Raw genomic sequence first — 14,842 nt, 5'->3', positions numbered from 1 at the left:
TCTACTGTGTAGTAATTCTAGATTTGATCACAAGTTACTCATTTAGTTACACATTTAGGCATATCAAACTATTATTTGCAAATGTTTAACATTGATTTTTTTGTTTACTGTTTGGAAGTGTCAAAATGTTTTACAATAATGTTACTTTATGCTTACAGTCAAACCTGACCTGGTGATGCAAAGACATCAAATAATCATTGTGTTAACCATAATTTATTTCAAACATCAAAATGCAATAACTGGGCCACTTAATAATTATGTAAAGAAAATGAATAGTAATAAACAGAAATTAAATAGACTGAAAATTTAGACTTTGCTCTCTCTCTCTCTCTCTCTCTCTCTCTCTCTGGGTGTGTTTGTGTGTGTGCTGCATAGTAGGTGTGTATGGTCTAACCCCCTCATTAATGTGTGTGTGTTTTCTGCATTGTGGCGGATTTATAGATTTTATTTGACAAATTTAAAAAAGAATTGCTCTGTGTTATAGTGTCACCAGTTCATGGGGTGGGGGAGTGGGTGTATGTTTTGCACTCTTCATGTTTTATAGTCTCCTCCTTCACTTCTATGTGTGTTTGTTCTGAATTGTGGCTGATTTCTATATTGTATTTGACAAATTTAAAAAAGAATAGCTCTGTGTTATAGTGTCACCAGTTCATGGGGTGGGGGAGTGGGTGTATGTTTTGCACTCTTCATGTTTTATAGTCTCCTCCTTCATTTCTATGTGTGTTTGTTCTGAATTGTGGCTGATTTCTATATTGTATTTGAGAATTTTTTTTTAAAATTGCTCTATTTTTAGTCTTTCCCATTCATTTCCTAGAGTCGGTCAAATTTGACCGCGAACAGTAAAGGTGGCTCTATTTCTTAAGACTACTTAGACTTATCGAATCAAGATCAAGTTTTTTCTGTGTTCACATGGTAAATGGAGGCAAAGACCCCAAGTCTTGCCATTTTTTGTTACATCGGAAAAAGTGATTGTGGTCAAAAATGACTGAACCGTATAGGAAGGTGAAAATTTGAGGTCTTTCTCTTCTGTCTTTCAACATGTACTGCCTGATTTTTTCTGTTACAGTAGGAAATAAGTTAAACAGGCAATATAAACAGGTTTGTCAAGGGATTTCATGGGTCTCTAAAATATGGAGATACAATGTGAGATTCAGATGTAAAAAAAAGAGAAAAGTTCCTCTTACTCATTATCTAATAATGGGTAGTATGTCTCTCCAGCCACATCCTTCAGTCTCTGGAATGAAAACATAAGTTTCAGTTTAGTATTAACGCATATATTCATGTTATGTTTAATGAATTTGCTAGACACAAATATGGAGCACTGAATGTAAAATAAAACAAACACAATATTGTCCAGATTTAGCATCACAACTTTGCAAAAAATTTTTTACATTTTTTTGAAATATTATGATTGTTAAAATCTTATGATAAACAAACTTTTTTTATATATATTAATTTTTCCTAATTTTGCATGAATTCATGTCCTGTTCACTCCATCTCCTTGTCTCCATTGTCATTTCATTCGGCTAGGAGGCAGCAAGTACTAGGTAATAATTTTTCCTCTATCACCATGCATATTAACATACAGATCTGAAATGTAGGTGGCGCTCTAACGCAGCGGAGCACTCACATATGTGCTCGTCCATAAACAAAAAGTGTATATTTAGAGAGCATAGACCTTCCTCATTGTTTCATCAAATATCTCGACTGCTGAGGAGACTAGAAGCTTAATCTAGGTGTCGTTGGAATGCCGAGACCCTCCCCTTTGCGATAATGTATAACACTTCATTTCATTTCTTCAATAGTTGAGAACATATTTTTCTGATGATTTGTTTATCATGCTTTTTCAACCAGACTGCATATTTTGTTCTGAACTTCTGAGACATAAAATTGGATTATTTACCCAAGCATGCTCACAGACAAGTAAACAATGGCTCATTATAACGAAAACAGCCCAAGGTAAGGGTTGATATAGGGTTTGTGGCTATTTGGGGCTTACAGCAGCAGTGATAAGGGCAGACATAAGACGTTTGTCTTTGATGTCTTACAGAGCTCATATTTAATTTAGTGATTCTTTAGATACCTTTTAAAACTGTGGTGTTATGACAACAAAATAAACTTCATAGCTACATTTCTGAGAACTAGAGCTTTCATATGATATATGACATGTCTATTTAAGTGCTAAATGAAAAATGTTCATATTTATATTTCCACATCATTACCAAAAGGTGGCGCTAATTTACGAAGCGGAGGTGTTCAGGGTTTATCTTGTTGTTTTATGTAACATAAATGCAAAACTGATGGCATTCTTTGAAATGTTCAGATTCTAATCTTTCAAATAGTACTACACATGAGTGACTTTTATTTTGTAATCATAAACCTATAACACGGACCTGGCCCCGCCCACGGACGCGCAACCAGTACCAGCAAATAAGTATATATTTTGCGCTAAATATTTAGCTAACACATCATTTAAAGCAAAGGTTTTGTAGCACACGTTATTTTACATTTGACTGCCCATATTTGCGTGCACACACTTACATTTTTGAGCTGATATAGGGAAAGTGTCACAATCGTATCGTCCAGGAGGAAACTTCGGTCTTTCCGTTGACCAAAAGATTCACCATCCTCCAAAATGAACCTAAAGAGCACACACACACACACACACACACACACACAACACAATGGACAAAATACTAATACATGACATCCTTAACAAAGACTTATTCTAGACATGTTCCAGACGCTGTCATTATGTGGTTCAGAGAGATCAGAGATGTGTGGGTACTTGGGAAGTGTGCAGACTGGAGGTTTGGATTGGATGATCTCTTGATTGGTCAGTTCTTTCTCCAGGTCTCCTCCCGCCAGACACCAAAGGTGATACACCTCATCTATAGCTCTCTCAGACAGGTAGTTCTCACAATCATCTGCACAATAAAAAAACACAGCGATATACTCATTAAAGTATCAAAGGTCTTGGAGCTGTTTGATGTTATTGAGGTAACAGTGAAGCACTTAGTTAATGGTGAATGGGGCCAATCTGTAAACGTTAAAATACTCATTTTTGTTCAATATCTTGGTATGTAGACTTACACAACACCGTAAAACCACTTTTTTTGAAAGCAGGCCACTTTTTTAATGTTGTGTCTTTTTAAATGACCTCAAACGAACAAACCTTTCCAGAGTTCACTGAGGTCCTCAGGAAGCTCCAAATGTGCACAGCGGGGGGAGGCGGAAAACAGACACACAGGGCTGTCATAGGGTATATACTGGGAAGAAATGCTCTCGAAAACAGAGTCCCCCAGAAGCTCAGCAGGGGTGGGCCTAAAAAAACATGAACCAAGCGAAGACACTATTATTATATCATACATTTGCCCTGTCATGTGTTTTCAATTACTCAACAGACATGAAAAGCCTGTAATTAATTTTTCTTCTTTTCTTTCAATAAGACCCATTAAAAGAACTTGCTATTATAAAGCGCTTATAGGAACCAATCAGGCTTTACACACTATCATTTAGGATAAGAACCTAAAAAGCGGAAATACAATGACTGACATTTTATTCTCTCGTGCAAATTCACTGAGGTGTAACACAATGTGTTTGAGAATTGAAAAGAGCATTTCATGGCATAATGCCAGGCCATCCTTATGACAGCATGAAGAAAGAGCTTTAGGAAGATGAGAGAAAGTGTCTATCTGTAAGGCAAGGATAGAGGTGGTGAAGGTTACCTTTTTGAAGGGAGAAACGTCAGGCATTTCCTCAATAAATCCTGCACATTTTCAGGCAGTTCCTGGGAAACACAAGGACAAAACATATTACACTGTCTATGCTGCAAGCAACTAATGACAGCAAGTCACGTAGCAACGGATTGAGTCTGTTTACAACGGAAGTGTTGAAGCGGCACGTCTTGTCTTTAGCAGCAGTAAAATGAGAGAATAACTATGTATCCAACTATATTTTCAACATAAATCCATTAGTTTAAAGTTGACTTAACTTATAATATCTAATGACAACAATTTAAAATAATTATTATAATAAGGGCTGTCGATTTAATGTGTTAATTTCATGCAATTAATTACACAAAAAACAACTAGGGATGTAAATCGATTAAAAAAGTTATGTTTTACGATTTAAAAGAAATATGTTAAAATATTCAGTGTTTTTGCAGACAGAATTAATTAGACACATTTTTAAAGGCATAAATCTTTGATTCAAGTATATGTATTCATGCCATAAAATCAGTATACATGCTGTAATTAAAAGTCTGATCAATTCTTTTGGCATTTTCCAGTGGACTTTGTGGAAAATGTGCATATCTCTCCCACACCTGCCTCACCACTTGCATCTCTCTGTGCTGTAAATCTACTCCCATGTTTATTATGTCTGTGACATGCATCACACGTAATTAATTAAATCAATTCCCACAATAGGATGTGCAGTCGAGTCAAGCGTGTACCTCGTGAAAATGTATACATGCTAATATTAGCCACAGGAAGTGGTGAAAAACAGTGAAGTTTCAGGAAGTAACATTTTTTTAGTCACCTATCAATCGCAGAAATTAACATGTTTAATTTTTCTATATGTTTAAACATGTTTAAACATATTTAATTTCTAGCCCTAAAAATAACACCAAAAAATGTACGTAATCATGCCCCCAACCGATACGTAAATTCTGTAATACTTGATGCAGTAGGGGGCAGTCAGCACGCCATGAAACACTGGATGGAGCACAACAGAATGAAGGGATTTTGACACATGGTTTTCGAAGTTTCAAAGTTAAACTATGTTAACTTGATACATCACGCTAAAAATACAGTGCTTATAACCAGAGGAGCTGAAAACTAGTGAGATACGATGCAACAAAAGTGAGACGCTCCAAAAGCATCTGTCTGACGCAAGAGTAGATATACAACATAAACATAGAGCAGAGGAAAGCAGACCACTAATTAGGTTATGTTCAATGTTATGGAAATAAAACAAATAATATTTTGAATTTAAAGACTCTATGTATTGTCTAAATCAGCGTTTCTCAACGGGGGCAGTACCGCCCCCTAGGGGGCGTTTGGACAGTGTTGGGGGGCGGTGTGAACGAGGCAGCAGAGAGGGGGGCGCTCAGGCACAAATGGGGGGCGTTACTAAGAGGTACTCAACAGGCGGCCTGCGCAAAAATCTTTTCAGCTCTTCTCCTTAGCCTATGTCTTCGTCTTGCTCGGATTACTGCTGCCACTTCACCAGGAGGATATGCCAGGAGAGCTGCTTCCTAAGTTACACATGCTTTTAAGAGGCGGAGAATTTTCAGCGCAAAATAGAGGCACGCTTTCACCGGCTTTTTCTGTACATAACGCGGAATACATAATTAGGCGCATAATTAGTGTTCAGGGCTCACACTAATGACCGTAATTAATTTTAAAAAAGTGGCTGTTTTTGACGTTGTTTTTTCTTCGGTTCAGTTCAGGTGGCCGAGCTGTTGTCGTCTTAGTTCGTCATTTGAAATCAAATGACCGTTTGTAGGCTATTCAAATTTGAAGCCTAGTATATATTGCCTAATTGAGTGCGCGAACGACCGCTGCTTTTTCATTGGCCATTTAGGTTAGTTACGTTATTGTTCACGTGATTGGTTCATCTTAAAAAAATTTGTGTGTGAGCCTGAATTTGTTTGAATTTCTAAATACATTTGCAATACCTTTCAAACAATTTTTTTTTTCCAAACACAATATTACTCAACTTGAGGCTTTTACATGTAGTTTAAATACAATAAGAAACTTCTGTTTCAGTTTTTTTTTTTACCAAAAACTCAGGCTTCATGTATCAGTGTTGCAATTGTTTGGCTGTAATAGTATTTCTGAAGTGTTTTTGTATTTTTTTGTTTTTTTTTTGTGGGGGCGTTAAGAGGATCATGAAGAGGTCAGGGGGCGTTTGTTCAAAAAGGTTGAGAACCACTGGTCTAAATGCTTTACTTCTCTATTGTCACTATACATATATATATGTATGTATATACGTATATATGTATATGATCTAATGCATTTTCATTATCGGAATTATAATATTTATTTCATATTATATTTATAATTATCTGAATTATATTTTAAATGACCTTTATTTGGAGGCTGTTCTTAGTAAAAATGTATATGTGATTAATTGTGATAATTGCACATAATCATTTAATTAATTCGATTAAAAATTGTAATCGATTGATAGACCTAATTATAATGTTAATGTTGCTACAGCTACATATACTGTTATATACATTTAAATTGGTAGAAAGGACCCTGAAAACATTGAGCTGACTTTGAAGTTATTTGACAATAATTTAATTAATGTAAAAAATAAATGATAATAATAAATCCCACATGACAGTTCACATGGATAAGATGTTGGTAAAGCAACAAACCCAGCAAAATTCTGTACTATCAGACATTCATGCTATAAATCAGACAACACCAAAAATGTACATTTTTATGAAGACATTTGGAAAACATTAGCTGTAAGGCTAATAATGCATACTCACTTTAATGGGAAGAAGACCTTATCTCAGTGGTTTCCAAGTACATTTTTCAAAGTAAAAACCTTTTGAGATTATGTACTATTTTTGTATCGTATTACATGGTTTATAATCAAACTGGGATTTTTGCATGGAATGTAAAGTACAAAGATAAAAGACTCCATCCATTAAGACAAACACACTCACCGTAATTGTATCCAAGCACCCATGTTCCTCTGCCAGAACAGTGATTATGTCATCCATGCATCCTGTAGAGATAATTAAAAAAGAACAATTAAATATATTCCAATGGTGAAATACAGTTAACATACGAGTTAAAAGTCATGTGAAAGTATAATGTAAAAGTGAACTCACCTAAGGTGATGATGAATTTCATTCTCTCAGTAATATCAATGTTCTGTAGAATCTGCCTTCCCTATTGGAAAACACAAGTCACGTGACTTTCACATTCTCCAATGATTGTGTCAGTCAAAATCGGTGAAACAGATCAATAAAACGATTTTTTGCGGTTGCTGTTGATATGAAAGCCAAAATAAAGTCAGATTGGCTTTGTTAGGAGCATACTATCATATTACATGTACTATTTATATAGTACAGTAAGTATATTTCTGTACGCTACAAAATACCTGTATGACCAACTATATTTGCCAAAATGAATAGTATCTTTCATTAGTTGTAATGTGCTCGACTTGACCTTCCAGTGTAATGAATGAGTCAGAAACAATATAATTTTGTGCACCCTTTATTTGATCGAACTGCCAAAAGTTACGATATTTTGTACACTAAATTGGACACTGGACGCAACTTGTGGAAATATATCATGCATTGTGATGAAGTCATGTGACAAAAATCTAGCATACATTGTTTTAAATGTATACCTATGTTGTTATATGCTAAGTTATGTACACTGATGAGCCAAAACATTATGACCACCTGCCTAATATGCTGTTAGTCCTACGTTTGCTGCCAAAACAGCGCTGGCCCGCCGAGGCATGGACTCTACAAGACCCCTAAAGGTGTCCTGTGGTATCTGGCACCAAGACGTTAGCAGCAGATCCTTCAAGTCCTGTAAGTTGGGAGGTGGAGCTGCCATGGATCGGACTTGTTAGTCCAGCACATCCTATAGATGCTCAATTGGATTGAGATCTGGGGAATTTGAAGGCCAGGGCAACACCTTGAACCCTTCATCATGCTCCTCAAACCATTCCTGAACAATGTGTGCAGTGTGGCAGTGCACATTATCCTGCTGAAAGATGCCACTGCCATCAGGGGATACCATTGCCATGAAGGGGTGTACCTGGTCTGCAACGATGTTTAGGTAGGTGACACGTGTCAAACTGATGTCCACATGAATGGCCGGACCCAGAGTTTCCCAGCAGAACATTGACCAGATCATCACACTCCCTCAACCGGCTTGTCGTATTGCCATAGTGCATCCTGGTGCCATCACTGCCGCAGGTAAACTGCACACTCGTTCACTGCCATCCATGTAATATAAAAAAAAAAAAACGGGACTTATCAGACAAGGTGACCTTCTTTCACTGCTCCGAGGTCCAGTTCCGACGTTTGCGTGCCCATTGTAGGTGCTTTCAATGGTGGAATGGGGGTCATCATTGCCACTCTCACCGATCTGCGGCTACGCATCCCCATACGCAGCAGGGTGCGATGCACTGTGTGTTGTGACACATTCCTCTTGTACGACCGTAGACCTTCTGTTGGTTCGGTCCAGATGAGATAGCCTTCGTTGCCCTTGCGCATCGATGAGCCTTGAGCATCTAACACACTGTCAACGGTTTGTGGTTTGTCCCTCCTTGGACCATTGCTGGTAGGCACCCCACAAGCCTTGCAGTTTCAGCGATTCTCTGACCCAGTAGTCTGGCCATAACAATTCGGCCCTTGTTAAAGTCGCTCAGGTCTTTACTCCTGCCCATTTCTCCTGCATTCAACACGTTGACAAGAAACGATTGTTTGCTTACCAACTAATCTACCCAGACCTTGACATGTGGCCTTGTTAGGAGGCAATCAATGTTATTCGCTTCACCTGTGAGTGTTCATAATGTTTTGGCTCATCGGTCTATACAGTTTACTGTTTCAGATACTGTGATGACAGTATACAGATATATTGCAAATTTTGTACTATGCAGTATTCTAGTAGTCCATTTCAAACAGCCATCTTCATCGCCTTACACAACATTTTGCTACCACCAATATGTAAAACAAAATAGGTCTTTTGGGGAAAATAATTAATATTGTTTTCTAAATAAAAAGATGGTGTTGGCTTCATACATATGCACAAATATGCTAAATATAAGTAAATCTATGAAGACACACGTTTTTGTATACAAAGCGTATAATGTGACGTTATTAATAATAAATTGGTTTCCTATTTCTAGGAGGAAACAATAAAAAGCTATTGTAAAATTCAATGCAGTCCTCGTTGGTCTAAAGCAACTCTGTGAAAACTTTGAGAGCATACCACACAGAGTTCAAACAGAAGAACCCCGAGAGACCAAACGTCTGTTTTGGGCCCTGAAGGAAGAGGGGCCTCAGTGATGGAGGGGTCACTGGAATAGAAACAGCCTTGAGCAATCACCTCTGGAGGCAGGTAAGATGGATACCTACAGGAACAAAAAGCAAAAAGAAACCCAAGGTGTCAGAAAGGTCTTACAGAGTGCAGATGTGTCCCTTCAGATGACAGATAACAAAAGACACGCCATCTCCCACAAAACCCAAATCACAACCGGATATAACAAAACAACCCCTGTGAGAACATGAGGGCCCCTGGTTGTGCCAGTCAGCTATGTTATTTATGACGCCATATAAGGAAGCCGCTTTGATATCCAGGATCTGCTTTTGATCAAAACAAAGATGGGCCACGATGATGCACATCTAATGTTAGTTCATTTTTCTTTATTACGAGGGCACAGCGTGACCCTTTGATAATTTTTCTCATGAAAGGCTGACGCTTCGATCCAGAGCAACGATGCATCTTAAAGAGTCGGTGCACAGGATTTAAAGCTTGCGTTGTCTTTGCCCTCAGCTCAAATATTATCTGTGCCCTGATATAGACTCCAATATAGCAGAAAACAAATGGAAAACATTACGGACGAAATGACGTACCCAATGGGGAAGTCCACATCTGCTCCGTGGTCAGTCATGTGATACAGTCCGAATTTGGCCAACTTCACTTTACCCTGTTGAGTTTGGGAAATAAAATGTAATTTAATGAAGCAGAGGCAAAATGCAATATTAATTAACAAACACCTAAACGTGACATGTTTATAACTGAAGTGTGTCACTTTTTGGTGGTAAAATGCTGAATACTTTATTCTATCCCAGCAGATGGTGGGGGGAGGGAGGAAGGTGAATTAAGAAGGCTGTTTGAAAACAATATTTAATATTGTAATTACGTTCGGTGGCGCTATTGGCACAGAAATTACACAATTCAGCTTTTACGTCGCTGCAATGTCAAAGAAACAGAACATGAAACAGAATTTTTAGTTTTGAAGCATTTAGTCCAAGTGTGTTTAGCTTGTAATTACAGCATATCGAATTCAATTTTAGCAGAAATATGCAATACATTTTTTTTGTCTTCTCTGAAAACAGACCAAAAATATTAATAAATATTACATTGAAAAATGTAAAATGAATTACAGTTTATTAATAACCAATCTTGCACTACAAAACTTAAAAGCTTATTGGCCATTTTTTAATATATGTTTTTTTATTAAAAAAAAAAAAAAAAAGTGATGAGCCCCTCCATATGCCCCGCATCAGCTTCCTGTTTCAATTGGAAATATGTCAACACAGGACAGAAAACTGCTCATCAAGCCATTTCAATGGGATCTTTAACAACACTGGTTAAGTGAATAAACATAAATACTAACTGGCTGTGTGAGGTCACTTAGAAAAATGTATTCTGACATCATTCTAACACAATGCAACATGTCTGAGTTTTCAACACACATCAGAGTTTCCACATACCTCACGATCCAGGAGCACGTTGTGGGGGGCCAGGGCACGGTGCACCATTCTGTGTTTATTCATGAACTCCAAACCTTCCAGAACTTCATAGGCAATATGTAGCACCTTCTCTAAACTGAGAGAAAAAGACACAAGACAAAAACAATAGAAGATGAATCCATCATAAATATATGCATCTTTTAACTGACGTTACATTTATTCAAAATCAATCTCTTAACTAATGTCATATTTATTGTAATTCAAATTCAGTCTTTCACCTTATAATAAATATAAACATATTAGAATTAAGTTAATATTTAAATTTATAACTGATCAATTCAGGATTTGTAATTTTCCCCATCAAAGCCATAACCTGGAAGTGTTTTTGTTATGAGTACGTAATAAAAAAAAAAAAGGATGATCAAATAAATGACTAATAAATGACTCTAATCAGAGTATGCAGAATGAAGTGTTCCTCTTGTCCTTTTACTGGAAATGGTTTTGATGTTGATCTCGTTGTGCATGTTTTGCATGAAACATCTTAGAAACAGTAATTTCTTAGAAACAGTTACATCTTAGAACAGTTAATTCTGACTAGAAGCTTGTGGAAAAAAATCTACATGATGAGAAACATGTTCCTCCGTAAAGATCAGGAGACATTATTCAGTGGGGGGTAGAATAATGCTAGATTTTCTAACAGCTGATTGGAAATTATGACTTGATGTTTTTGTTAAAAATGAAAGCTTTCCTGGTTTCAGTCTCTAATGAGGAGGGCATGGCTGGGCCGTGAGGGTGCAGGTCCATGAGTTGCCCCAATCAGCGGGAGAGAGAGACATATGGAGCTGTGTTTGAGTGTGTGTGTGTGTGTGTGTGTGTGTGTGTGTGTGTGTGTCAGTGTTCTACTGAAAAGCAAAGTTTTATGTTGAGTTTAAGTTGAACATTAAAGTCTACGTGTATTGTTCAAGCCAGTCCCAGCTTCCTACTTTCCACCCAACAACGACCTTTGTTGCACAGTCATTTTTGCTTGTCTTTAGTAATTACAGTGCTTGCAAGGCAACACTGTACTGATATTTCTCGAACATTCTGGTTAGTGTTTGTTCTAAACCTCTGATCCTAAATATTCCATTTCGGCAATTCAAACAGTCAGAACTGCTTAATGTACAGGTTTTGTAAATACATTCAGCCTTAGGTGTGCAATCCATTTTTGGTTTTAATCAACCTTTTTATTTTATTTTTTTTATTTTAAGAAACTCAAGATTAAATTTGGAATTTTTTTCGAATAACACTGACAATATTCAGCATTCAAAATGTAATAATGGGATGATGTCATCATAATAGGCATCATTTGATACTTAATTGTGATTGGTCTTGTCTTGCATATGTTTAACCATTTACTGCATGTCTCCTTTACAATGCACAGTGACTGTTGTTCTCATTTGCAGCCAACAGAAAACAAGACGCATACTGAATATCATGACAACAAGAAAGCGGTTCTGGTGCATCTTTACATTTACAGCCGTGGCCAAAAGTATTGGCATTGACATAAATTCTGTGTTTTGCAAAGTTTGCTGCTTCAGTATTTGAAGATAATTTTTTCACATGGTTTCTATGGTATACTGGAAAACACTGATAAGCATTTCATAAGTTTGAAAGACTTTTATTGGCAAAAACATTCAATATATACAAAGAGTACATTTTTACAGTGTTGACCCTTGTTTTTCATAACCTCTGTAATTCGCTCTGGCATGCTGGATATCAGCTTCTGGGCCAAATCCTGACTGATGGCGATCCATTCTTGCCTTATTAGTGCTCGGAGTTGATCACAATTTATGGGCTTCTGCTTGTCCACTCGCCTTTTGAGGAATGACCACAGGTTCTCTATGGGATTAAGATCCGGGGAGTTGCCTGGCCACGGATACAAAATTTCAATTTAATGATCTCCGGGTCACTTCATTTTTACTCTTGCCTTGTGACAAGTTGCTCTTGCAGGACATTTTGATACCATTTATTATTCATGGCAGTGTTTTGGGCAGAATTGTGAGAGAGCCCACTCCCTTGGATGAAAAGTAACCCCACACATGGATGGTCTCATCATGCTTCACTGTTGGCATGATGCAGGACTCATGGTAGCGTTCACATTTTCTTCTCCGGACAATTGATTTTCCAGATGTTCCAAACAGTCGGAAGGGGGCTTCATCAGAGAAAATAACTTTGCACCAGTCTTCTGCTGTCCAAATCCTTGTACTTCCTGAAGATTTTCAGTCTGTCCTTGATGTTTTTCTTGGAGAGAAGTAGCTTCTTTGCAGCCCTTGACACCAGGCCATTGTCCAAATGTCTTCGCCTCACTGTGTGTGCAGGTGCACTCACACCAACCTGCTGCCAATATTGAGCAAGCTCTGCACTGGTGGTGACACGATTCCATAGCTGACTCCTCAGGAGGAGACGGTCCTGATGCTTGATGGACACTCTGGGACGTCCTGAAGCCTTCTTCACTGCAGTTGAACCTCTCTCCTTGAAGTTCTTGATGATCTGGTAAATGGTTCTTTCAGGTGCAATATTCTTTGCAGCACTTTCCTTGCATGTGAGACCATTTTGATGCAAAGCGATGATGGCTGTACGTCTTTCTTTAGAGGTAACCATTGCGAACAGGAACACAATGATTGGAAGCACTTCTTCCCTCCTTTTATAGCAATCAGTCTGCTCTTATCATCCAATCAGAATGATAGAGTGATTTCACCTGACTAGTCCTCGTTCACACTTTCCCATGTGCTACTGATATTATTAGTGAAATTATGTTAGCCGGTCATTTTGTGCCAGGGCCTTTTATACTGAGTGGATTCGGAAGTGCATGTTTCAGGACCTGACAGTTCAAATACCCCTTACAAAAAAGAAAATACTGGGGCAGTTCCCTGGTTTAGTGATGATATCAGATATTACTTTAAGGTACTTCAAATAATACAATGGTATAACCATGGTAGATGTACAAAACACATTGGTGTTATCATGGTACCATGTCCAGAACACTAAGGTACATTTGGTCCTTTATTGATCGTTTGAATATGATTCAAATACGACATGCCTCAGAAGTCATCGAATGGAAATGTGTCAGTGGGAGAGGTTTAATTACAAAAACATGATGTAATTCTAATTTCAGTTTCAGCCAACATGTTTAAAAATGAACATCGGGTCTAAACAAAAGCAAGCAGCCCATAATCAAACATGCCACAGGAATTTAACTGTTGTGTCATTCCACACTCCACACACACTTATAATCAGAAACATCTTGCCCATTTAAAGTTAGGGGACACGTGCACAATTGCTGTTGGTAAAAAAAAAGGGTTTGTCTAAAATCCTGTGTAAATTTGGTCAGTCCACTGAGTCGCACCTTCCCCGGGTCATTCACTCAATGTCACTCAAAGTAACTTGTATGTAACCTTTTTCCCGTGGAACGCAAAAAGGAGTAAATTGACAGATCTGAATATGCTCTTGCATAAGAAACGAAAACTTATCTCTAAAGCAACATGCCTAATGCTTAGAAATATAACTAAATGTAATTTAAGTAGTTAAAAAAATATATTTTTTTGGTCATGTTTTATCTTGCCTATTTCACCGAATGAGTCAGGACTGCCCCCTCATAACAAAACTGGTGCATGAAGCACCTGTTTATATTCAGTTTCATGCTTTAGATTGTGTATGGGTTACCTGACTGGTTTCCCTTGCTTCAGCAGATCCTTCAGGCTTTTCTCATAGTGCTCGGCCACAATAACCAGCCGTTCTGCAAAATGACAAGACAACAAGTATACAAGTTAGAAATAGCTCCATTTGTATTAAGCATGAGTCCATGCCAACTACTAGGTCTGCTGTATCAGGCTAACAATCTAAACAGATAAATATATCTGTGTTTTGTTAAGATGGACTTGACTCTTTATATGCTTGGGGTTCCAGAGACACGAATGATGTACGAGTAAAAATAATATAGGTAATTTCATAATTAACCACCTATTTTCCCTTTATATTCTTTTAATATGTTCTTCTGACCTAATCAAAACCGACTTATACAGATATTATTGAAGCTTTAACCATCGGTTTTATCTCATAAAGTACAAAAAAAGGATTTTTGCTGCTTGTTCAAATTACTTAAAGGTGCACTCAGTAATTGTTTCCTAAAGACATTAATTGTAATTTTGGAATACATGTAGAAAATCACGAGCACTCACATCAAAATGAAGACTCCAGTTATATCAGTAACATTATAAAAGTGGTTTCATTCTATATGGAGAGGGTCCGCACATGGGGGCTGCCATGTTAGAATCGTGACCAGCCGAATACTACTCGCTTAATCTCAGTAACCGACCTGTTATTTCCGGAGACTTTCCC

General features: G+C 37.5%; 1 protein-coding gene across 2 annotated transcripts in view; it reads right to left on the bottom strand.

The window, feature by feature from the left end:
• The window catches only part of tbck (TBC1 domain containing kinase), a 66,572-nt gene that overhangs the window by 46,811 nt on the left and 4,919 nt on the right, over positions 1–14,842 (bottom strand). For both annotated transcript variants that reach the window (XM_052126634.1, XM_052126633.1), the window contains exons 3-13: positions 14,168–14,240; positions 10,487–10,601; positions 9,623–9,696; positions 8,979–9,120; positions 6,857–6,917; positions 6,689–6,750; positions 3,729–3,790; positions 3,176–3,324; positions 2,789–2,927; positions 2,542–2,641; positions 1,185–1,234 (exon numbers count right to left, since the gene is read on the bottom strand). In XM_052126634.1, coding sequence (XP_051982594.1) covers positions 1,185–1,234; positions 2,542–2,641; positions 2,789–2,927; positions 3,176–3,324; positions 3,729–3,790; positions 6,689–6,750; positions 6,857–6,917; positions 8,979–9,120; positions 9,623–9,696; positions 10,487–10,601; positions 14,168–14,240 — 1,027 coding nt within the window. The remainder of the gene's footprint in view (positions 1–1,184; positions 1,235–2,541; positions 2,642–2,788; positions 2,928–3,175; positions 3,325–3,728; positions 3,791–6,688; positions 6,751–6,856; positions 6,918–8,978; positions 9,121–9,622; positions 9,697–10,486; positions 10,602–14,167; positions 14,241–14,842) is intronic.

This window comes from Xyrauchen texanus, chromosome 5 (genome assembly GCF_025860055.1).
Source record: "Xyrauchen texanus isolate HMW12.3.18 chromosome 5, RBS_HiC_50CHRs, whole genome shotgun sequence".
Taxonomy (NCBI): domain Eukaryota; kingdom Metazoa; phylum Chordata; class Actinopteri; order Cypriniformes; family Catostomidae; genus Xyrauchen; species Xyrauchen texanus.
This window is presented reverse-complemented; position numbering and strand designations above follow the sequence as displayed.